Source organism: Camarhynchus parvulus, chromosome 1, assembly GCF_901933205.1.
Source record: "Camarhynchus parvulus chromosome 1, STF_HiC, whole genome shotgun sequence".
Lineage (NCBI taxonomy): Eukaryota > Metazoa > Chordata > Aves > Passeriformes > Thraupidae > Camarhynchus > Camarhynchus parvulus.
The window spans coordinates 86,081,831-86,106,621 of record NC_044571.1 but is presented as its reverse complement, the minus strand read 5'-3'; the positions used below and the strand labels follow the sequence as shown (position 1 = coordinate 86,106,621).

The window sequence follows — 24,791 nt, the reverse complement described above, 5'->3', positions numbered from 1 at the left end:
ACAGAACAAGGCATAGCTCAAGGTTACAGAGGAAAAGTTCTGATTTTTACATGTATTCTTGTAACAGCTGAAGCAGTCAAAGTTGGTTTTGTAGAAGTCAAGTTTACTTCTACAAAATATTTTTCGGGGAAAAAAGCATCTATTATAATAGTTTGGAGCTGCCTCTTCAATACTATCCTTCTGAGTGCAGTGACTGAAAGCTTTGTCAGAGTTCAAAAGCAGAGAACCTAGCCACAGAACAAGTCAGAAGTAAATGCATTTTGCGAAGGAGAATACTCCAGAAAAGTGCCAAATAAATAAAAATTCCCTAGTGATTGAAATCAAGGCCTAGCTATGAATTTTCCTTGTGTTTCTGAGGAAATCAGAATGGATGACAACCCACATTATTGATATCTACCACATAAACCCCTTCATTAATTTATCTTGCCCAGTTTTAAAGCTGGTTTCATGTCTGACTTCTTTTTCTAGTGTGGTGGCAAATCTTCTCACACCAGCAATCACATGATGAGAAACGAAACAAACACCAAAATTTTTAATTATTTATTTAAAGCCAATTGTAATTCAGTGTTATAAAAATTGCCTACATTTTTCCACATTTTTGCCATTATTGCTCCTGGGGAGTAAATATTTATTTTTAATATTTAACTATTAGTTAATATTTAAAATATTCCATAGATCTCTCCTTAGTTCCTGAGCAACTGCAATTTCAAATTTTTAATTATTTTTCTGTCAAGAACTTTTAACTGAACCTTCAAAAGTCTGAAAAGCTAAAGTGCATCAAGCAGGTCAGAATCTTCCTCATTGTTTACAGCCAGTTTTATGCATCTTGATCAGTCTGGTACTCTTCCAAACCCCAATCTTGAAAGTCTAAATCTGTGGAAGTAACGTAGGTCTGAAAAATATAGGAAGACAGGTCTGCATATAAAAATCCACAGGGATTTTGACAATTTGACAATACACAATAGGTGTATTGTCATTGCCATCACTAAAATAAATTTCATTTTAGTGCTTTATAGCATGATGAAAAGTAGTGATATATGTTACCAACATCTCTTGATGCTAGAAGCAATTATATACAAACTGAACTTCAGAAGGCAAGATGGTCTTCAAGATAGAGTACACATTCTGCCATGCATTTACAGTAAGAAAGGTCTGTGTTTAGATTGGCATTTCTTAGCCTACAGAAGGAAAGGTGAGAAGAAATAGGACGTGGAAAAAGAAGTCTTTGTGTTTACACACAGGTCTAATAAATTCTGCTGGCCAGCAGGGTGTGAGCACTGTGTATAGCCCCCAAGGTCTGCCCGAAGCTTCTCCTCAAGTCTTTGGATTGCCTTCTGAAGCAGAAAACACACACAGCATTATCAGACCTTTACTGGTACACTTTATTCTTTTCCCTTATGTCTCAAGTCTTTCCATTTTTAGATTGTACTTGCCTCTGGATACCAACTCTGCTTGAGAAGCAGTTTGCATATTATGGGTGTAAGTATAGTATGCGTAGTAAGCACTGAGGAAACTAAATAAGGCATCAGAGGAGAGGAAAACCCCCATTTAGTAGGCAGTGCTATAAAAATACTCCTTCCTTCTCCCAGCCCACGAGTATGAGGAACACTTGCCTCTTCCTTCAGGAGGAAATTCTTCAATGTGAAAGTGATGAGACACTGGCGCAGGTTGCCTGGCGGAGCTGTGGATGCCCCATCCCTAGGAGTGTTCTAGGCCACGTTGGATGGGGCTTTGAGCAGCCTGGTCTAGTGGAAGGTGACCCTGCCCATGGCAGGGGCTTGGAACTGGATGGTCCTTAAGGTCCCCTCCAAATCAAACCATTCTACGATGCTGTGAAGCTGCGTCTCAACATCATGAAGGCAGCACGCTGCCCCACTCGCCTTAAAGACCCTCCATAAAATCTATAAGGAAAACCGGAACGGAAAGCTGAGGGAGGAAACCTCTTCACTGCCCCCGGCTTGAAAGGCGGGTGAGGAGAGCGCCGTGATGCTGCACGTCCCGCCTCATCCTCACAGGGGCATCGCGCCGGTTCCCTGAGAGCCAAACACGCCCCGCATCGGTGTTTCCCCACAGACTCTCTCCACATCCACGTTTTCCACCACCACAACGCGTTTCTCCGCCCCGGTTTGCTCCGTCCGACAGGCCGCAGCCCGTCCCCATGGCGACCGCGGCTCCGCCCCGCGGGCGGGCCCAGCGCCGGCCCCGCCCTCTCTCCCGCCGCCGCCGCTGCGCTCCGGGCCCGGCGCCCTTCTCCCTCCGCTGCCCCCGTGCCCTGGCTCCACTCTAGCCTGGAGCGGGCGCCGCGATGGCTCCGGCCGCCGACCGGGAGGGTTACTGGGGTCCGCCGACCTCCACCCTGGAGTGGTGCGAGGAGAACTACGCCGTCTCCTACTACATCGCCGAGTTCTGTGAGTGGCCGCTCCGGCCCCGGGTCCTGCCCCGGCCCCGGGGGCCGCGTCCCACCGCCGCCTCCTTCTCCCTCTTGGCAGCTCTTCGTGCTCTCTCCCCGCGGCGGGGGAATCCCCCCTCCTCCTTCGCCCCGCTTTCCTGCGGGGTGGCGGTGCCGCTGCCCCTCAGCCAACCCCGGTGGGTGGAAACGGGTGTTTTTTACCGCCTTCCCCCACAAATCCGTGTCGGAAGCGCGGGCTGGTGTAGCCCCTCTCTCCCCAGCGTGGCGTTTGGGCCCCCATCCCAAGCGTGTCCTTTCGGCCTGTGTCCATAGGGACGGCGGGGCTGGAGCGGGGGTGCCGGGGGCCTGCGGCGGTGGCTGGGATGGGGCGGCCCGTGAGCTGTGTCCTGGGGGGTGTCACGGGAGCTGGGCTGGCTGTGTGGCACCGCAGGCACGGGTGAAGAGAGGGAGGGACTCTCGCTGGAGTCGTGCTTGGCGTGTCACGCCGTGCCCGCCGCACGGGTCTGCTGCTCCGCTCCCCTTGAGGTGGAACCGTCTGCACAGCCTGGACTGTCAAACCAAGTGAAACTGCCCAGGAGAGAAAAGGTATCTTCCTGTGCAAGATACCAGGGATGACGCCTTCCCCCAGTTGGTCTTTTGTGCCTCGTGATGACCATCGTCGATCAGGTGGCTCTGCTGTAGGTGGTGGGAGTTAAACGAGGCTTGAAGGGTCGCTCTGTTTCGTGTGATTGTCTTTTAGGATAGCTCAGAGCACTGGCAAGAGAGCAGGTCATCGGTTTGACCTCGGAACTCTGTTATTCAGAAACACTCAGGATTTAGCATGTTTTAGGGAAAAAAAGAAGGGGCTTGAACTACAGGGTCATCCATCAGGTGCTTGAGAAAGGAGTGTCTTGCAGGATCAAGCCCTACGTCACTGAGGTTTTGTTGAAAAACTAAGTATTTTTGTGTCCTGGGCAGCGACTTTAAAGGGTGTAGTAGTTATAATTATGTGCTTCTGCCTGGCATACGCCCTGTACTGCGAAAAAACTTTCACACGCATAAGGTAGGTAGCTGCCTTTGAAGTGTTCGGGCCCTGGGTGCTCAAGTGACCAGGCTCACCTACCCCTAAGTGCTTGAAGTGGGCAGTCTGCAGAGGCCTTTCACATAGCTGGGATGCTTCAGCAGTGGTTTGGAAGAGCTTGGCATGGAGAAGATGGAAGGTTCTGGGTTTCCATGCCCAGCTGTGACTCCTGGTTGCAAACACTGACATGGATAAGCATCCAAAGTGAATAATTGTGAAAGAGTGTTCAGAGTGTAGCAATAGGAAGAACAGGATCTGAAATTAACAACAGCAGCATAAGCAGCTTAGAAGCTCAGAGGAAAAAGGAAGTTAGTGTGTAGATTTATGGCTGAGGCAGGCTGGCTGAAAAAGAAACAAAATTAAATACTCTTAGAAAGGGACAAACTTAGAAGTCTAAATAGAAGTCTAAATAGAATGAAACTTTTGCAGAGTACGTATATACGTGTTTTCCTTTTTGTCAAGCATAATTTGTGAGATAATTCTCATAGGGAAGAGGAAGTTCTGTTTCTTCACTAATGTAAAAATGAATTTGACTAGCATGTAAATTCTTAAAATAATTCCTGCATTGTTGGCCTTGTTAACTGATATTTTTGTCTACTTTTGGTTTATTCAGGAGAAGGAAGATGAGGATGAGAGTAATGGGAGGCAGAAAGGCTTGTTCTGAAGAAAAAGAGAGTATCTATACAAGATCTGGTCCCTCCTTACAGTTCTGGTGTTTGGGACCACAGTTTGTTGGTCTGTCAGTTGCACTGAAAAAAACTGTGTATAAGGGCTATGCTGTAATGTAAAGCATTTAAATGATCTAAGTTTAAAATGCAAAACAGTAAGTAAGCCTGCTGTGGTGTAGGGTTAGCTTAACAGCAGCTAATTTCAGTCCACATGCCAAGATGGGTTAGATTTTCTTCAGCAGCCATTCCCTTAACAGTGCTTTCAGGGTCTGAGGCAATAAGTGTTCTGGGGATATTATTTGAAGTTTTACCTTACAGAAGAGTGAAAATCCATTTCTGACTTGGTACCACTCAGGTACAGCTGATTGTTTGTAAAAATTTTTTGCATTAAATGTTTGTTATAAGTTGGTTGTTAATGGTTGTTAATAATTTATAAGAAACTTTGGAGGCCCAAAGATTGAAGAATACTAGCAGGTCCAAACCAAATATGTTGCAGGCTAAAGAACCAAACAGAAAGCTTGTACAAATTACATTTTTGTGCCATTTAGCAATTTGGTTTTGACATGCTACTTTTAGTACAGAATTGCTACATTGTGTTCCAAAAGCCCACATGCAGTTTCTTGCTCTTTACTCCTTATAGAACTAGTGTAAACGGTAGCAGCTTATCAATTGTATGTAGTGAGAGATGTGGCAGTGAGGTAAGGTGGTGGTGTAGCACTTCATGCTTGAATTCCCTTGATGTATCCCAAACATGGTGGCATGTATTCAAAAGCTCATTTTTTAATAATGAGAAGTGCTTTTTCTTGCCTTTCTGAGTCTGCACCTAGTCAGTTTTTCTCCCCTGTGGAGGTGGATGACTAACTGCTCTACATCCATCTGTAGAATATTAAACCAATTGAAATGGAAAACCAGTTAAAAAGAATTGTTTTGCAAGCTTAACTCCGTTGAGCCTTAAAATGAGTCTTATATCCCCCACTGATCGAACCTATTGTATGGTGTAGTAATTCCTTTTTCAGGGTTTCTCATTGATTAACTCCTGTATGCTGGAGAGCAAGTAGTAGATGTGGGGTTTTTTCCCCTTCTTTAAACCTTTCCAGGTCTCAGTTCTTAAAAGCTGAATTATCCAAACTTTTGTACAGTTGATTAAGAAAAAATAGTAAAGGATAAACCCACCATCCTCCCACATAAGCAAATAGAAAAAGGGCAGATATAAGTTCTAGGTTTTAGCACTTATCACTCAAATGCTACAGCTTACTCCTTATTTTAGCAGGGTTGATGTTTCAGGCCAGTTTAGCCCACATAGCATTGAGTTTTGGGGGTCTGTTTTGACATGAATGTCTATCCCAGGAGCCTTACCCTTCTTGCATTCAGTCATCCCTGTAAGAAGAGCTTCTCTTATAGAATATGATGAGTGAATATAACTAATCTTCACATACTCCCTTTGCTGAAAGCATGTAGTGTAGTACCAATTCAAACAAATATTTTAGATTCAAAGGAGCCCTGTGTGGTACGTGAGGGCTTATAATTCTCAGTCAGCAGAATCATGGGGGCGAATTTGTTGTAGTTAACAACAGAATGCTGTGTTCCAGTTTGGATCAAACTTGAGTCATGTTTCCAGTTATGTTGCTTTGAGCTATCATTGTCCATGAGTAATATGCATCATCTACAACATGACAGGTTTAGAGATATCCTTATGCTGGCATTTACAGCAGCAAGCATCTAGAACATTGCTTCAGGCTTCTCAAGGAATTAGTGAAATTGTTTCTTTCTTGGCTTCTGGTCTTGTCTAAGTATGTTCTGATATCTTCGTATAAGAATTTATTATTATTATTATTATCATTACCAGACTTAAATCCATTAGTTTTTGTTTTCATTAGAGATCTGGTAAGTGACTTCTTGTAACTGGGATTTCCTTGTGGGACTCTTATTTAGGAAAAAAACACACCCATGTCATGAGAATCTGCCCATGTTTCTAGCTATTTTTGTTCCGCTTCCTTCAAGCTTCTGATTTTTGCCTCAGACAAGAGATTGAGACAAGATTATGGTGACTTGTGTTCTTCAGTGTGAGATATCTCTTATCTCACATCTTGGATGGCATAGAGTGCTGTCCCAGCATTCTCGACATTGTGGACAGTGACGCAAAAATATTGTTGTTTCCTTTTAGGCATTGCTCAGAGAATACAGCTGCCAAAGATGCACAGATCTCTATTTTCTATGGGGTTCATTACTTTTAAACATAAAAACTTGCAAAATGTACTTAGAGTAATGTCATTAATGTTGAATTTGTACTGCCACATATGGATTGTCACTTGTTCCTCGTGGGTGTCCTGTTACATTTTGCCTTTTTTGCCAGAGGCTTTGGAAAGCAGCCAGAGACTGTTGGGCTAGGTACTCTCCAAGTGAGAGTAAGAAAACTAAAATAAAGCCAACTGTCTGCCTTCAAGAACTCTTCCTGTTCTTTCAGTGATAAAGTGGCAGATGAAGGAAACATCATCAAGTTTAATTGGGTGTGATGAGCCCAACTGCCTGGCTGAGATGGAGCAATGTAAAGATGACATGACACAGATGAGTTCTAAAGAGTGCTTTAACAGAAGACAGTGTCACGGACCTATAGACTTTAAGACTGAAAGGCATTTGAGTGTAAAAATTTAATGCTCTCATTGGAGGAAACCACATCACAACTTTCCTCTGGAAATTTATTTGGCTTCTTGAGGAGGGAGCTCCCTGAACTGAGGAGGCACTGCAAGCAAAAAGGTAAAGGAAGCATTAAACTAATTGATGGTGAGTGTTAAGTCAAGTGGAGTGTGCGGAACAGTGCTCATCTGTGCGGTGTATTTTTGGATGAACACTTCTAGCTTGCTTTTTGTGCTGCAGACAAAAAGAAGTTGAAAGAGGGGTTCCTTTCTCCAAAAAATAATATAGCAGAACCAAAATCATAAGCCAGATGGTCTCTGCTGTCACTTCTTTGTATTTCTTTCTATTTGGTTTTGAATCAGTAGCAAATACTGTTGTATTAACTTATTTCCTTTCCTAGGCTGTAAAAGTACATTCTTGGCTTAAGCCTAAAGATAGTCTTGTCACACAGTTTTGATGCATTTTGACATCGCTAATGATTTATATATTATTTTTAATTCTTCTTTGCTTTTTTATCTTTCATCATGATGCAACTCTACCTTTGATCTCATGACAGCTTAATTTTCAGTTTTCCCACCAGCCTTTGTTGAAAGATGGGGTCAAAGGCTCTTGGAAAGTTGATTTCCCCAATCATCAGTTCCTATTTATCCATCATGTTATGGATATGCTTAAAGCCTGTCAGATGCTGTGCTAATGGACCACATGTGTGTTTATCTACTAATGTGTGTAGCTATTAAGCGACAATAAAATTCTTAAATATGGTTTAACAAAGCATTTGATTACTCTATAATTAGTGCTTCATATTCAGTACTTGTACAGCTGGCAGTTGGACATCTGCCACTCCAAATGGTAACAGAGCAATGACGTTTCTACATTTTAATTTTTCTTATGTGCAAACTGAGGCAGACAGGTTTATGAACTGCATGATGTGAATTTGCAGAATATATATTTGTAGCTAGAAATAGGAAGATTAATGTAAAATAAATGATTGTAAAGGAACACTGCTGACATAAAAGTTACTTTTAATGAGCTTTTAGTCACAGATTAAAAACTTTTGTCATAATTGAAAGATAAAAAGTCTTCAGTCTGGGGTTTGCTGTGTCTTGTGTGTGTGAAACTGCTATTTATGTAATGCATTTTCTATATTTGCTGGTGCCTTTCACAGATAAGTGGGAAAGATTTTTTTTTTTTCCTTTAAAGAAGAAAGATTTAATTATCGATGCAAAAATGTTCAAAGGAGGTCTGAGAATTGTCTCCAGTCCCAACAGCTCAGCAATGTATGGTTGTTTTGTCTTGCAACTTGTGCGGGTGCTCACACACTTGGCTGTTTCTCTGACTACCTCAAGAGGATCATGGAAAGGTTTGTGGGTCATGAAAGGTTATAAAATTCAAAAAGTTCTTTTAATTCAAAATGTGCGTCTAAACAGGACATTATAATGCTAGAAGAGAACCCATTTGCAAGTGGTTATCAGGGCAAAGCTACCTACCTTAGCCTTCTCGCTGGGAGGCTCTTTGTACCTGCCTCATTATTACACTCATTCTTCCGTCCATTAGCAGAGAAGCTGAGCTGCTGCATGAATTAAAGGTGCTTGGTTATTCTGTCTTTGTGGAAGTACTACAAAGAGCAAAAGAATGTGTCCGGAAGAGAGAAACTCTAGAGAACGTCGCAATAAAAAAACCCCAGAGCAACACTGCTTTAGTGTCAATCATTTACCATTAATTGATCTGAATATGCCCATATAGGCAAGCTCAGCGCAGAGGCTCAGTGGTTTTGCTGGATACTGTTTAGATTTAAGGTTTCAGGCACAGACCCTTCTTTGTACTTGAAAATTCAGTTATAAATTTTTGGAGTTTTTGTGCTACCTCAAAAAAATGAAGTGTCTAGCCATTATATTTTTTTCAGTTCCTAAAAATTAATTTCCTTGAAGAAATATGCTGCATGTGCACTATGACCAGTGACTGAAAAACTGATATTTCTAAATTGATTACTGCAGTCAGCATCTCCAGGATCATTATCTCCTTTACACTCAGGTCCATCATCCTCTGGCAGAGTACGTACTTCAGTGTGTCTGGAGTTCGGGAGGCAGAAGTTGTTCTCTCTGTCAGTCTTGGTGGAGAGATTGCACCCTTTGTGTCCCTTCCTCAGCCTTACAAGATTCCTCTCCAGTTCTTTGCCTCTCCACCAACTGGTGACTCAGCCTGCCCTGCACATTGCAGCACTTTCCTGAAGGAAATTCCAAACTTTATTTCAAATTTGAGATTAGTGTCCAGCAGCGTGTCTATTTCCCAGCTGTGTCCTGGGGCTTTAGTTTCTTATATTTGGGTTTACATTGTTCCTTGATTCCTTTGGACATGTTTTCTTAATGCAGTGTCCTTGGAGTGACCCTGAAATGGTATGTGTAGAGTGCGTGTCTCTTCAAGAATCTCTGGCTGGCTTTGTGAACAGGAAGATATGTTCCCTTAGCCAAGTTCAGGTAATACTGCAATTCTCCTCTCTAAACAGAGGAATTGGAGAAGGGGACAAGAGTGTGGCCTGATTAAGCTGGGCAAGGTTCAGGATGTTAGTTTTAGACTTGACTTTTATATTTGAGAAGGCAAGATTTAGACTTCTTCAGGCAGGAAAGCAGACAAACAGAATTAGGAAAAGATGTGGTGTTAGGGGTGACCTGAACATCTTCAATCTTCATGTTTTATATGAATTTAGTATGAATTTTGTATGTATTCCAACTAGTAGGATTTCAAGGTATCAACTTAATAGTCATAAGACATGACCCTAGAAGCTCTTGATTTATACAATGCTTTAATGAGCTCATTATTTGCAGTAAGCTCATGATGCCACTGCTCTATAGGCTGGATTTTTAGTTATTGCTAATTCATGTTGGTTAAGGATTCTCATTTGAACAAGAATCAGCACCTGGGAAACAGATACAGTATTAGCTCAAAGCAGTCCTTTGGAGCACTGAGCATTAAAATTAGTCTGGACACTTTCAGTCTTGGGACAGAGATATTTCTGTGTTAAGCTGATGAACAAATGACATCTCTTTCTTCATCCTGCCTGGTCAACACCATTTGTTTGTTCAAGCAAAGACCTGCTTCCTGACTGGAAAGTATGCTATTGTGGTCCCTTCAAATGGGTATTTTAAGCTTCATTGAGGAAACCCAGGGAAAACTGAAAAATTACTTGTATGTCTTTGAGAAAGAAGCTTTGCAGATCTGGCTTGCTCTGAAATCAAATGGATCATCTGCAACAGGAAGTTAAAATGACCAGCAGAGCTGATGAACTGATTTTGTCACAGAGGAGTTTACATTACTTCTAGGTAAAAATGGGTATATTTTTCTTCTACAAGTACTTACCTTTTCTTGCACAGCAAACCTTTTCATGTTTGTGTGAGTCTCATTACAGGTTGGATTGTTCTTGGAGGGAGTTTGTAGTGCTGCTCTCCTGCCAGAGACTTTCAGGTCTGGTGCTGATCCCAGATTGCAGCAGCCAAGCTGCTCTGGGGGTTATTGCATGCAGGTGCAGGGTGTATTTCTACTGATATTCATGCATTCTTTACACGGGATACAGACGTTATTTTTTTAGATTTTGAGTCTTACAGACTTAAGAAAAAACTCACAAAATATAAACTCAGACTTGCTCCAGGTGATATTTTGTTCATGAATGAAAATGTATGTCTTTGTCTTTTCTTTTTTTCCAAGTCTTTTTCACAATTGTGAAAATAAGCTGTATAAGCAGAAAGAATAAACTATATACAATGTGCTGACCCCAGTGTATGAGTAAACTGCCTGGAAAATCAGAGAAACAAAACTTTTTGCTTTATTTTTTCAATTTAGTAGAAAAAATGTTGGCAATGCACATCTGTTCATACCAGTTTAATGCTATCTCCATAAGCTGCTGCTAGCAGTAGCAGTGTGGAAGTTCAGGGCTTTCTTTTGATGTAGCAGAGGAAAAACCAGAGGATCATTGCTGGTTTGTGCTACTGGTGAGCAGTGTCTCTAAGAATCAGTTCAATTGAATTGTGTCAGTGCTTTAGAAAGCAGCAGAGAAATGCACTGTGGTAGTGAAATCATACAGCAGATGTTGTTTTCATTCACTTAAACAAACTGCTATGCCTTTGTGATCTGTGATACCACAGTTGCTTTTCACTCAGAGTTTTGGTGGCTCTTAAATCTTTCAAGGCCCAAGTTTTATAATCCTGCAAGGCTCCTCGGATACCTTCTTCTGCACAGTGCATAGCGTTAGTGCCGTACTGAAACTCGAGTCTATCCCAATTTAATGTTTCATGTCCTTTTTTTCCCCTCTATTCTGGGCTGCAGAGAAATACTGTGAAGCTATTTCCGTTTCTTAAATGGATTTCCTTCCAAGCTCTTCCATGCTGATTTCCACTTGACTTTTGTATTATTTTTTTTCTACAATTGTCTCAGGCGTTTCCTCTGGAAGATTTCCTCTGACAGCCTTTGGGCCACATTTGTGTTGGGAACACAGTTAATTTGTACATGGTTTTCAACTATTTTGTATCTTATTCAGTAAAACAGATTTCTGCCCAAATTCCTGCCACCCAACTTATGAACTATTATTGTGTAGGTACTATATTAATTTATATTTATAACAAAAAGATAGTGTTTAAAGTTTGAACCTTCAGTGTATTTTATATCTCTTTATTTGGTTTAGACTGTGAGATACTTAAGATATGGGCTTTGATCTTACTGTCTCTGTGGAAAAGCTTCATTTTCCCTCTGGATGAATAGCTTTTGCCAAGATTGTGGATGATAGATGATTGCTAATCTTTTTCTTTTCATTTTCCAGGCATGAACAAGAAGGTTGTCTTGAAATGACAATTGAACAGTGACTAAAGAATACAGTTGGAGTTAGTTGTAGACTAGGAGTGACGACCTCTGATTCTTGCATTATTGAATTAATTGGGTACTGTTGAAAGTTTTTGCTGGAGGTTGTTATATTAACTGGAAAAGGTTATGAAGACTTTGGAGAAATGAAGTACCTGCATAAAAGAGATAAAGTTAGATATTTAGGATTGGCGATGATGATTCTGGGTCATTTCTGTGATCAGTTGCCTGTCATCACATGTTTTAGTTAGCCTTAGGGTTTTTCATTTAAGGCAGCCCTGCAAAAAAAAAAAAAAAAAAAAAAAGAAAAATATGGTTATTTGCAGAAGGAATTTTTTATTAGTACTGATGATAAGAGGGTGAATTTCACCATTCAGTATTTGAGTGGCTGCGGTGTGTCTGAATCAGGCTGTGGTTGCAGACCAGTTTCATTATCCTCATGTGTTCTCCTACAGTTATGTAGTATTATTTTTTTTATGTAGTATTGTAGTAACCTTTAATTTCCTGCCATCCAAATAGGGCAAAAGAATGGCATGAGTCATTGGCAGAAGAGGCTTTAGTTGTTCTGGACACCCAGGGGAAATCTGTATTGATACTAAGAAAGGGAAGAAAGAGAAAGTGAGAGGATTTGGATTTTGAAGATGGACTACCCGAGCTAAAGCCATAAATACCTGGACAGGAGCATTGGCACACATTATTCACTGCTGCTCACCGTCCAGTGAGCATGTTGGGCTCCCCTGAGGCTCAGCTCTCCTCTGTCACTGCATAGTGCCTGGGACAGTCCTACCAGAGCCTCTGGGCTGATACCCACAGCTTCCGTGCCTCAAGTTAGTTTTTCCATTGTAGTGAGGACTGGCAGATGCTGGGTTGGATGTACTTGGTAGCTCAAAGCTATCAGCTCTAAAATCTGTGCTTTCTCCTCTGGACAGACCCTTAGACTTAATGGAGTTGGTGCAGACACTGAACAGGAAGCCAGGATGCTGATGCCACCATAGGAGAAGAATGGCTGGAAGGAGTTAATGATGAAAATGACATGGATGATCAGTGTAATATATTGGTCACTGCTTAGTTTTAGCAGGGGCTGAACAGTAATCTCCATGTCTTTTATTTCCTTCCAGTCTGACATCATCAACCTGCCTTAAAATAACATTTAAAATAGGTTTTATTTTGTTTTCCAGTAAAGGATATAAAAGAAGCAAATCTGCCCTTCAGCAACAAGCTTATTGCATGTAATATTCTAACTTTACATCATCTCAGCCTAATCTCTTTAGACTTTGATTGCATTTTCCAGATGTAAGCACTTGCTTTTAGCGAGCTTTCTAGATTGGTATTTCAAATGATCTGCCTATGTCAACTGTTTTTACTTTAAATTTGCTTTCAAAATCCTTCCAGGTGTACTTCAAAGTAATTGGTGTGCTTGCTATCATCTTAGATTCATGTTTATTGGAGAAATTATGCTTTCTTTTCCATGTAGTTTCTTATACCCTAGGAAAGCAATATTAAAATATGACAGGATGGCATAGCAGCTGGCTGTAATGCAAGTTTATTCCTTGCAGTCTGGTTAATTGTGAATTTCTTGGATTAAGACTAAAATGTCCTGTGAAGAAGGTGTGTACTATCATATTTTTTCAAGCTGTTCCTGAAGTCTCAAAAAAATGGTCATGAATAGATCCTTGCCTCTTTATTATTACATTTCTAAATACTGTTATTTTTCAGGTAATGGTACATTCAAAATGCAAAAACCATTTATTAATGTTCCACGATGCCCTGTGCTTGTGACAGGCATTGGTGTGATAAACATACAACTACAATAAGATAATAGGCTTCAGAAGAGAAGAGAGTACTTGGCTTTTTAATTTAGGTTTTGTAGCTATCCGTATTCTGGCCTATCACCTCAGAATATTTTCATTGCAATTGCTTTCATAATTATCTGTTAAACTTCACAGCTGATCCTCCACGCTTTAATCTGCCCTTCTAATGTTCTTCTGGGGAAGAGCAGTTCATGCTGATCTCAGACTTCACTCATGAAAAGTTTTGAGGCAGATCCCTCAGAAAAAATCAGAAGTCACCCTTCCTCAAAACAAAAAAAAAAATCAGTGCAAGTTCTGGGGCTTTAGGCACTTCTTCACTTGTGATAGCCTTTAAAAATTCCAGCAGGAGAAGTTCATTATGCTAAACATGAGAATTGGTAACAAAAACATTGTTTCTGGAAAGTACCCAGCTCTTCCTGTGGCTGTACTTTCTATTTTGTAGCTTTACTTACGAGAAATGGTGTGGTGAACTCACTTGGTTTTTATTGTGGCAGCTAAGGAGGGTCAAGTGGCTAGAGGAACACTTTGGTGTTTGTAGGTCCTGACTTCTATTTTATGCAGGTTTCTTTGTGGATCAGGCAGCTTTATCCAGCCTGTCTTGCAGGGATATTGAGACAGAGGACTTTGGTTTCTTAGACCCTCCAGTAAAAGAGACTAAATAGGTGACCAATGTGTTTTAGATTTGAGGGGAAAGAACAAAAATCTCTTTGCCCCCGCAATGTTTCCATGTCTAAATTTGCACTATAAACACAACTGTTGTATTTCTGGGATTGCAAGGGTATCTTCAAGGGTGTTGGTTTCTTATGAAGGAATAAGTGGAGCTTTAAAATATGAATTTAAGTATTAGCTTTCTCTCATTTATTTTTAGTATAATTTACATAAGAAGCAAAGTCTGTGTTGGTATAGTCTTCTGTTAGGTTGTAGTTTTTGAATGCCTTTACTATACAGTAGCAAAGCAGTTTGCAGAGATGAGGGTAAGGAAAAGGATAGCTTAATTGTAACCTAGGGCAATTCAGAAGCGTTTATAATAAGGGCTTTTGTAGGATGTGCATTCCAATGAGGCTTGTGCATAAGAAAATACACCCACACTTTACAGGTTTGAACTGAGCTTGCTTTGTGTGTGTTTTGTTAGTCAGCAGTGTTGAGAGATTTCTCTTCGAAATACTTTTTGATTGTTTTGAAGAACACGAGTGCAACATGAAATAGTGTAATCAGACTAAAACCATCTAAAAATATTAGCTGGACTAGTATGATGAATGTCAAGGGAATGAATTCTGCAGCTGGGATATAAAGTGTGTGAAACCATAAATTGGAATGTATCACTTGAGGCAGCATGTTGGAACCACTTATAAATGCGGACTGGAAAGAAAAATCAAATTGTGTCGTTAATAATTAATTTTTTCCCTAAAATTGCCTCTTTACCCCTCCCCAATCCAATCTATCGCTGGAATGGTTTACCTCTTCAGAAGGACGTCAACTTGCATATCTGTTCAGTGCTATCCTGCAGAAATGGAGGCCCAGCAAGGGAGAAGCAGCCTAGAAGGTCTAAAAGCACTGCCCTGCATTCCGACTTTAAACACTTAAACCTTCCAGCTGGCCACCAGCTCTGCAGCAGCAATATTGCCTTCAGTTTTTTGGCCTTGTCCCAGCACTTGGACTTACTGGAAGCAGCTCTGCTGGGGCTGAGACACGTGTCACTGGAGTGTGGTGTGCTCACTCCAGTGGTATGCATCTGAGTTGGTGCTGGCCTTGCGAAGGAGCCTATGTTACTACCTTGTTTGCCACCTCTCTTCACCCACACTGCATTGTTTCCTTCATGTGTCTTGCACTGTTATCCATTCTGTTTGAAACTCTTCCAGGATTCATGGCTTCTTTTAGGAGATGTTGCTGCTGCCAGATGCTAGATTTCTAGATGTCCTGCTGAAACTTCTCTTTTCCTTGGTTCAGCCTGTTAGTGCTCATCAGAATGCTCTTCTTCAGTAATGCAAATAATATTTCTTTTCAATCCTTCCCCCATGTAAACGCTTTGGATTCCCCGTTGCTTTCTTCTAGCTTCTGTCTGGCTGAGATTTAGGTAGCTGTTCTTTGCCTTTTCAGGTCTTCCTTTTCCTATGTAATACTCATAGTTGTTGTAGCTACTCCCTCCCTCTCATTTGTGCCTTACAGTTTTTCTCATAATAATATGACCATTTCTATACAGAGCTAGATGAATGCAGCATTCCTGTGTAATGTACTTAATTACATTTTTCTGTGCTGTTTTATTTGTCTTTTAATTTTAATGATTCTTTTGATCTATGTGAACTTGCTCCATAGAGTTCTGATATTATTTTAAACACCAAGGAAGATCTAGTAGTCTCAATAAAAATCCATTGATTTGTGTTGTTATTTATGTGTACTCATTTTTATAGTTCCTCCAGAAGCTTTCATACACAGCTTATACAGTTCATTCGTTCCTTCAGTATTTGTTTCCTTCAGTATTTTTCCAATTTTGTTTTTAGAAATGTGGTGGCCAGTACAAGTTGCAGCTGAATTGCTGAAGCTGTAAATTCAATTAATGTCCCAGTAAACAATATCAAGGCTAGTTTAGTATTTGGAAAGGAAAACTATACAATGTAAGAAATAGATCTTGTAACTTAAAAACAAATACCCCAAGCTCCCATTTTTTTTAAATTTATTTTATAATTTTTAAGTCTGCATTGGTCCTGTGTTCCAGCCTGCAGTAACACTGTGTTGTATTTCAGTAAATGTCAGGAAGTTTATATTGATCCTTCATGCACATTAGCAAGTAGGGAGTCCAGTAATTACAAATTGGCAAAATTCCTGTTGGGATGACTTGGTTTTCTCCCCTTGAGGTCCTTCTGAAATATCAAATGGAAACAGGAGTTTTCATTTCCTGACACTCTGAAGTGCACTTATTGTAGACTTTGAAGTGGAATATATTAAAACTGGCTGGTGGAAGTGAAAATCTAATGCTGCTCTGCCCTCCTGGTGATAAGCCATGGGCAAAAACAGTGCGAGGTTGAAGTTAGTGGCCAAACCAGGTGAATCTGGGTAGTTGGTTCTTCTGAGCAGAGAGCATACCTAATGGTAGATGGTTATGCTTTCAAATGTGGCTGAATTGCATTGCTTTGCAGTTTCTCGAAACTTGGTAAACTCTCTAATAATGAGCTGTAGTTTGCACCAGAACTGCGTGAGGTGATTCCAGAAACAAGACCATGAAATAGAATTCCTTATATCTGAAAGCAGATAGAAGGATGAATCAAGTTCTACATGATGCCATCTGAGAGCCTTTGTTTTTTTTAATTATTTTTAATTTCTTCCTGCAGTGATGTAAAAAGATAAAGCTACATGATCCAGGAATTGACTGTGCAGAGCACCATGATATCCAGACAATGACATTGATGTTTTCAGCCCCAAAACATTGTTTGTTTGTGTGTTTACTTAAAGGGATACTTTGACTCTATTGCAACTTAGGAAAGTGGCTGCTATTTTCTAAAATATATGCCTTTCTGCTGTTTCACAGTGGCATGCAAAAATCTTACTCTAATGAAAAATCTTACTGTGGTGAATGTTGCATTTGTTAGTCCTGATATTAAATGAGCTCTTTATGCTTTATGTATAGTCAACTTTTTAAACAGCAAATGTTTTCTTCTTTTCTCTCTGAAGGTAACATTTATTTCTATTGGTTTGAGAATTTTAAAAACCGTAAGACAATGAAAAATCTTAATTTGTTTGACAGAGAGAGTCAGAACATTTTAAAATTTGAAAAGATCCTTGTGCTTGGTGAATCTTGCTGTCATTCTGTATACAAACATAGGAGAAAGCATCTCTTAACACGGGATAAATCACACTGATCACCTTGTCAAAAGTTGAACATGATAATTTTTGCTTCTTTGTCATGATAGCATTTTTCCTTCCTTACCTCAACCAGCATCTTTATTCTAACTCCCAGCATGTTTCCTTATCTTTTTGCATTGTTTATTATTCCTTTATGACCATGTTCTTTTACAACTTATTTACAGCTTCACTTTTTTTTCTTCTTTTGACTCTTCATCTAAATTCATTGTAGCACTAACTTTCTAGTGTGGCATTAACTACATATTTGGAAAAATGGAAATTTTATGAAAGGTACTTCAAATTTGTGTCTTTCCTAACTGTGTTTGCAAGCTCTGTGTAACAGTAAGCTGTATATTGTACCTGGGTCTTCCTGTATAAACTATTTCCCTTTCTAAGTTATTTTTGTTTGTATTTCTGGTTAGTCTTTATACAGATCTTTGTGTGTTAATGATAGCATACATATTTCTTAGGGCCTGAAGATGACTGTGAATGTACGTGCATTAGAAAAAGACTTACCAGGTTTTGCTGCTGTATCTGGCAAGCAGAATGGCAAGCAAATGTGGTTTAACACTCATACTGTTCTTCCTACAGACAGAAGCTTGTTGAAAAGATGTTTTGCATAAATTTGATTTTGTTCTGGTACCTTATGGCATTCTCTCAATGAATAAAACATTACTTTGAAACAATGATTTGCATTAAAACAGTCTTAAAAGACTTCTATGGAAATTTGTGCAGTCAGTCACATTATCATGATTAAACCCTAATTTAGCCCTGTACCTAGTACCATGTATAAACTTTGTGGACGTGGTCTGGTTTAGTACTCTGGTAGGCTACTGCATCATGTAATCTGATTGTGGAGCTTCCTGAGCTCCACTCTGAAAGCAGGTTCATCGTGCTGCTCATTTCTGTTGGGAAGCAGTTGTAAATATTTCCTCTCTAATGGAAAGCTTTCCTCTTTATTCTAGCCTGCATTTATTTAGGGTTAGTTTATATCTATTTAGTCATTGTCAGTATTATCCTTCAGTTCAAACAGCTCCCTTTTGTCATTGGCATTGACAAACTATGTCTTTACAGAGCACAGTCTTGTTCCATCCAGCCGTTGTTTTGTACAGTGAGCTGAGCAATTCTTGTCCCTTCTGAAATTATAGGCTCCCATTCATCACTCCCATCTGAGTGGAGCTTCTTTGCACCTGATGACCTTTCTCTTTATCAATAACTAGAGAACAGTGTGTTCCACTGTTGACTTGCATGAAGACATAGCTATTTTCACTGCCTCTATTGGAAATAAATGTAAGGGGTTTGGTGCATACAGTGATGATTTATGGTCAGTTACCATACTTTTCTGCCTCTTCAAATAGATTAATTTTACATATGGAATAAGGATTCATATTCACATTGGAAGGTGTGTTCATGGCCATCATATTTAATCCTGTTCTTGTCATTTCAGTCTGCAAGTTCATTCATTTCTCCCCCAGATAATGTGGTCTGCCTTTCTTTTGATGGACATGTTGAAGATAAAATGTTGAGAAGCAGTGTTTGGTCACTAAAGAAAAGTTAGGTCACTCCCTGGTCCAGTATTCAAGGAATCCAGTAGTGAAATATAAGAATGCTGTACAGAGTTAAGCTCAGGTCTATCCATGTGCATTCGTCAAATTTCTGATGTACCCTATTTCTTATAGGCACAACCAATAATTTCTTCTTTAGTTATTTTACATATCTTTTGCCTCGTGCCTTAGTTGCAATTTCTGCATTCACCGGTTTTCCCACGGAGCTCTGCTGCATTATATTTCTCTTGTTTAAAAAAAGGAAGTTTAGTGAAAAAATATGAATCTTTTTGGCAGTTTGAACTGTTTTCCCATTTTCAACCTCCTTGTTTGTTAAATAACTGTTTCACTTCGTTGTTTGTTAAATAACTGTAGACTTACGGGTCTGCATTGTGTCACTTTTTTCTTCTTTCTTGGTATTCTTTGCTAATCTCTGTGCATATCCCACTGCCATTTTTTGGTGGAATTAGTAAAAATCCCTTTTAATGAATTTATAAGCTATTCTGTGCGAGGATAATCCTGTAAAGACTAGCTAAACTTTTATGAAATACGCATTCCTGGGGACCTGGGTTTGCAAGAGGCCTTGGAGTTTTTGTTCTTGAAAAAAGTAATTTTGCTAGCAGCATGCCAGAGGACTTTGTTGTTCCCCTGCCCCCATTTCCCCTTTTAAAAAAATGTTCACAGCTTTCAATAAGTATGTTTGCAGATAGGCTTGCCTAATCCATGCTGCAAATGTTCTGAATAATATGGGCCAAAAAGTACAGAGAAGGAGTGGCAGGAATGTACAGCTAGATTAGGTCTATGGTATTTCCTCTCTCAGCAAGATGTTCCCAGATTAAATGCTCATAAATTTTCAATAATTTAATGTAATTATAGCTTTACAGGAAGTGTTGAAACCTTCCCTTCCCTTTCCTACAGAAGAATCTGTTTTCTACATTCTTACACCCATCTGAAGTTTGTTATCCTACTGCAACTCTCTTCCACAGTCATGTGCCTTCCCAATTGTGGATAAACATCGTGGTACTTCTTTTGTTTGGCATTTTCATATTTGAATTTTTGCCAGGCTTTTGACAGTTTCATAACTAAGTGACCTTGAACAGTGACATTTATATAATGTCTACTGACTTCTCTTGAAAATGGGCATAGTTGAGCACTGCTTTAGAAAGCAGAAGTTCCGCTATCCAGACTATGTAACCTTTATTCTACTTTTCAAGGCTCAATGACATGTTTGCATGATTTACAGGAGGACATGGCAATGGTCAGTGTGTCACACAGCAGCATTTTTGAGTGAATTTCTTCCAAACGTGGTCTCTGTTGAAAGTGAATCACTACCCATTGCAACACTGTGGGAATGTGGTAAAAGAGTAATGATTCCACGAAGAATTTAAACATAAAAAAGGCCTTTTATATTGGTATAAACTTGTAAATCCTTTCAGAAGGTTTTTGTTTTCAGCTGGGCTTGTTTTACATGGAGGAACATAATTAAGAGCTGTCTAGAAGAGTGAGATCTCTGGCACATCTGATTTGACTTGTTATAACTTGGTGAAATTCGTGGTTGGGCAGGATATTATGTTAAATCAGTAAGGAAGCGATTTAAGGAAGTTCTGATAAAAATCAGATGAGATTTTTAACTGGTTGAGAAGGCTGTCTCAAAGTGAGATTTGTATGTACTTTGTGAGAATATAGAAGAGCTACCTTATTCAAGGGAGCTAGGTACACTTCTGCTACGTGTGTTCTGAAATAACCTTTTTTCCATTTGAGTATGAATTTTCTTTAAAATTGTGAAGTATGAATTTTTGTTTTTAGAGGTGCTGCAATACCTTAGGGTTATATGAATATATTTTGTTATGTTTTGCTTTTCTTTTGGATGGATCTTGGCGAGTAGGACTCCTGAAAAATAGCTGCTTGATTTGGGGCGTGATTCACAAAGGACCTGCTCACTCTTGTTCCTTGTTCTAGAATGTGAAATGCTTTTGGGATTTTCTGCTGAATAAAAAATACAGAAATGGGGGGTGGGGGGGTGTCTTCATAACCTCATAAATTGTATATTTCATTGGGATATTGGCAAATTAGATTTCAGTTTTTTATATATTTAACTGATGGTGTGTGAAAATGTGCAGTTTATTTTGTATAAGCCTTTTTTTAAACAGATTTGCTCATTTTTCCAAATTGTATGGCATTTAATTCCCATAACATAACCTCTATTCTCAAAATTATGATTTGTGGTTAAGTGAAAAAGCTGAATCTGCATCCCTTCTGTTGAGAGATGCACCATTTCCTTTTGTTTCACTTACACTTTGCAGGATTTCATTGCACTTTTGCTTAGGTCAGCACCGTTGGGAAAAGAAAAACAAGCCAAATCTAAATCACTATACAAGAGCTGGGCTGTTGGCTTTTATTGCTTTCTCTGGTCTCTGCAGCACGTATCATTTCTTTGCATTGGGTAGAATGTCGGATAGAGTCCTAGAAAGGTTTGGGTTGGAAGGGACCTTCAAGACCATCTAGTTCCAAGCCCCTTGCTGTGGGCAGGGACACCTTCCACTAGACCAGGGATGGAGAGCAGTGGTGTCTTGCTGGGTCACTTTCTGGATGAAAACTGTTGTATCTGTCTCTATATGAGTGAATTTAATTTTGTTAGGTTTAGTTAAAGTGCATAGTACCCAATTCTAAATCTCTGCTTTGTGTTTCTGTCCTGCAGGGAACACAGTGAGTAACCTGATTTTCATTCTACCTCCAATCTATGGTGCGATTCAGACCTATAAAGATGGCCTTGAAAAACGGTATTTAGCTGCATATTTGTGTCTTACAGGTATGTGTAAAACTTAATTTGCTCTTTCATTATAAAGAGAGCTCAGATATGCAATGGAAAATATATCTAGATATTGATAAACCCAGTAGTTAAATCCAAATACTATCTGTGTGAAAAATAGACCTCAATTCACTACACTTGTTAGTGTTTACATAAATTTATATCTGTTGGAGGAACATGCAGTTAGAATTCACTAAATAATTTGATCAGATTTTTAAAGTGATCCTTTTCTGGCTTTGGGTCCTGCTCAGTGCATCTTAGCTCGCTCTCTGTACTTGTCTGATGATTTACAGAAGGTGTTTTGTGTATTCTACTTATAAGCAGTTTCTCACAATATTAGTATTTTGTGACATTTGTATGGGAGACTAATATAAGAAGTGACCAAGATGTAGAGGGAACTGGAAAGGCATTCTTTCATGACTTCAAATTTGTTTCCAGTTCCTCTTTGGCATATATCACCCAGCCATCATGTCTGGGAAGTTTTGCAAGAATGGAAGAACAACATGATATTCATGTTTAGATCATCTCAAGGGAAGTCTGTCCATTCTAAAATAACAAAATTCAGAAAATAACCAACTTCCTTTTAAATGTTAATTGTGTGACTAGAAGTCTTGTTCCTTATGAGAAAAGATGTTTGAAGATGGTTCAGATTTGGCAGTTGGGTCTCAAAACTAGATTATAGAATTTCTGTGTTTCACAGGATTTCTGTATTTGCTATGACTCCTTTATTTATGGACATTTTTCCCAGTCTTTGGAGTGGTGAGGGATTGATAAATGTGACTTTTAAGATTGGCCTGTTATGTATTTAGGCAGACCTTGTTGAAAAACACAAATCCATGCTAAATGTATCCTTGATACCGGTTAAACTGTAACATACACAAGGTGCAAATTCACAGTTTTCAGTTATATTAGCTTTCCTGATCTATGTGAAAGATAGGCAGCAACAATGCACTGCTTTTCATATTGTCTGAGCACTTTCTAATAAGCCATTTGTAGGCTTTCTATGGTTTCACGTAATTACTAATCTTTGTCTCAGTATGAAACAGAGAGAATTCTTAAAGATCAGGGGTTACTTTTAAAAAGAGGTGATAAGAAATGGTGTGTAAATGTTTGCTGAAGTTGACTTTGGGTGTTCTTGAATCAAAGTGTCCCATACTGCTATTCTTTTAAAACTATGAAAAGGAACCCCTTAAATATAAAACTCAGTTTGAAACTGTTTTCACCATGATTTGTGGCTACCTCTGTCAGTGACAGTTTATGATGGACAGAGTGTGCGGTCACTATCTGACCAGAATGTCAGGCTGTCACAGCAGATGGGCATTTCTCATATCCCATTTAATGTTTAAAATATTAAAAAAAAAAAACAAAAAAACCCGAACAACAACAAAAAAACCCACAACAACAACAACAAAAAAAAAAAAGCCAGCAAACCCAACTGTCTTTGATCACAGTAAATACCTTGGATTTCAATTTTTCTTCTCTCTGATGTTGCTGAAGGGGAGCTCAGCCTGTATTTAACAGTAGTGCTGGAAGGCAGTCCTGAGTTCCATCTAGGCTCATCTGTGACTGAGTTGGCTTTGATTCCTGTCTGAAAATGGCTTGATTTTTATCTCATATGTTGGAACCTAACATTAAAGGTCTCTCCCAAAAGTGTTTCCCTTCTGCTTTGTGTCTGCTTCAATATTTGTAACCCTGTTCTACAGCAGTTGAAAGATGTAAAGAAATGTGGAAGACTTTATAGTTTGCAGTGAAAAACAGGAACAAGATGATTTGGAATCACAAACCACTTAACATTTGCTCTACTACAGAATAAAAGCAGTGAATGAAAACATTAAAAGAATTTTAAATATAGTTGAAATGTGTCAGGAACATTGCCATTCTCTTGTGCATGTGACTGAAAAAGAGGCATCCTGAAGTGGAGATAGAGTAAGTGTACAGAAAATTCTTTTTGTAAGAAGCACAAGACAGAATTCTTTCCATCGTATGAATTTTATTTATTAACAGGTTTCACTCTATTTATTTAATTTGTAACAAATAAATGTAGACATAATCTGTGAAAAGATAGTGAATTTAACACAAACTTGTGATTTCACTTGAGGCAGCATGCTTCATTAAAGACCATGCAGCAGAGCTTCTAAGTGAGGGTTCTTTTGTTAAAGGAGAAATTCTTGAACAGTTCTGCAGTGAAGATGGGGGTGGAAGGGAGGGTACTTTAGTTCGGTTTTAGCAATTTTGAATAGTTACTGAGATTTTACAAGATACTAAAAGACAGCTGTCAAAGCCAGCGTTAAAATTAAATCTGTTAGCATTTGAGAACATGAGGTGTTGTTTCTAGACATTATTTTGATCTAAATCAGCTGCTTCTTTTGCATGCTTCCAGACATTTAGCTGATTGTCAGTTTCTTTGTGTTTTACCATGCTGCGTTCAGTGCTTGCCTTTTATACCCACAATCTCTTTGGCTGACATTTATTTCCTTTTTAAAGTAAATACATTTTGCACTATGAAAGTTCTGTTTGTTTCATATACATGGTAAGATCTTGGCAGCACAACAAGGGGTATTTCTAAATAATTGTTCAAATAAATTTCTTGTTCATACTGGTGCCAATACTGAGTTACACTTTTCAGCAAGGCCTCTGAGATACAGCACACTGTTCTCAGCCCTTTTTTCTGCTGCCTTTCAGCATAAAGTGCATGTTCTCAATTAACTCAGTAGGACCCGGGTATAATTTTTAAGCTGTAGAGAACCATTTAATCAGCATATAAATTATGAAGAATAATCTTAAGCCATTATTTCAGTATGTTGTGTCCCCTGAAGCGGGTGGAACAAATCATCAGACCATTCCTACCTCAAGGAATATGCAGTTGGGTTTGAGTAGTTGCTTATGATTCTGGAGTGTTGTATCAGGTTCTACACATGCCAGTTCCTCATACATCTTGGGGAACTGTGATTCTAAAGGGTCATGATTTTTAAAAAACTCTGTGTGTATATAAATACATATATAAAGAAATGTAACTTCTGGACCTAATGAAATAAGAAAGCACTCAATGAAGTAATGTTTGTTAGATGCTTCACTTGAAATTTGAAAGGATTGTTCTCATTTGTGTTTCTTTGGCCTGTTTAATAAGGGCTCAGTCATTCAAGCAGTGCCAAAGCGGAGGAAAGAAAAAAGGT

At 39.3% G+C, this 24,791-nt stretch overlaps 1 protein-coding gene across 1 annotated transcript in view; it reads left to right on the top strand.

Annotated features, from left to right (window-relative positions):
- Positions 1 to 2,211: 2,211 nt before the first annotated feature.
- Positions 2,212 to 24,791, top strand: part of ACER3 (alkaline ceramidase 3) — a 56,315-nt gene continuing 33,735 nt past the window's right edge. Inside the window, exons 1-2 of the mRNA XM_030943087.1 lie at positions 2,212 to 2,408; positions 21,508 to 21,618. Coding sequence (XP_030798947.1) covers positions 2,306 to 2,408; positions 21,508 to 21,618 — 214 coding nt within the window. The 5' untranslated portion in view covers positions 2,212 to 2,305. The remainder of the gene's footprint in view (positions 2,409 to 21,507; positions 21,619 to 24,791) is intronic.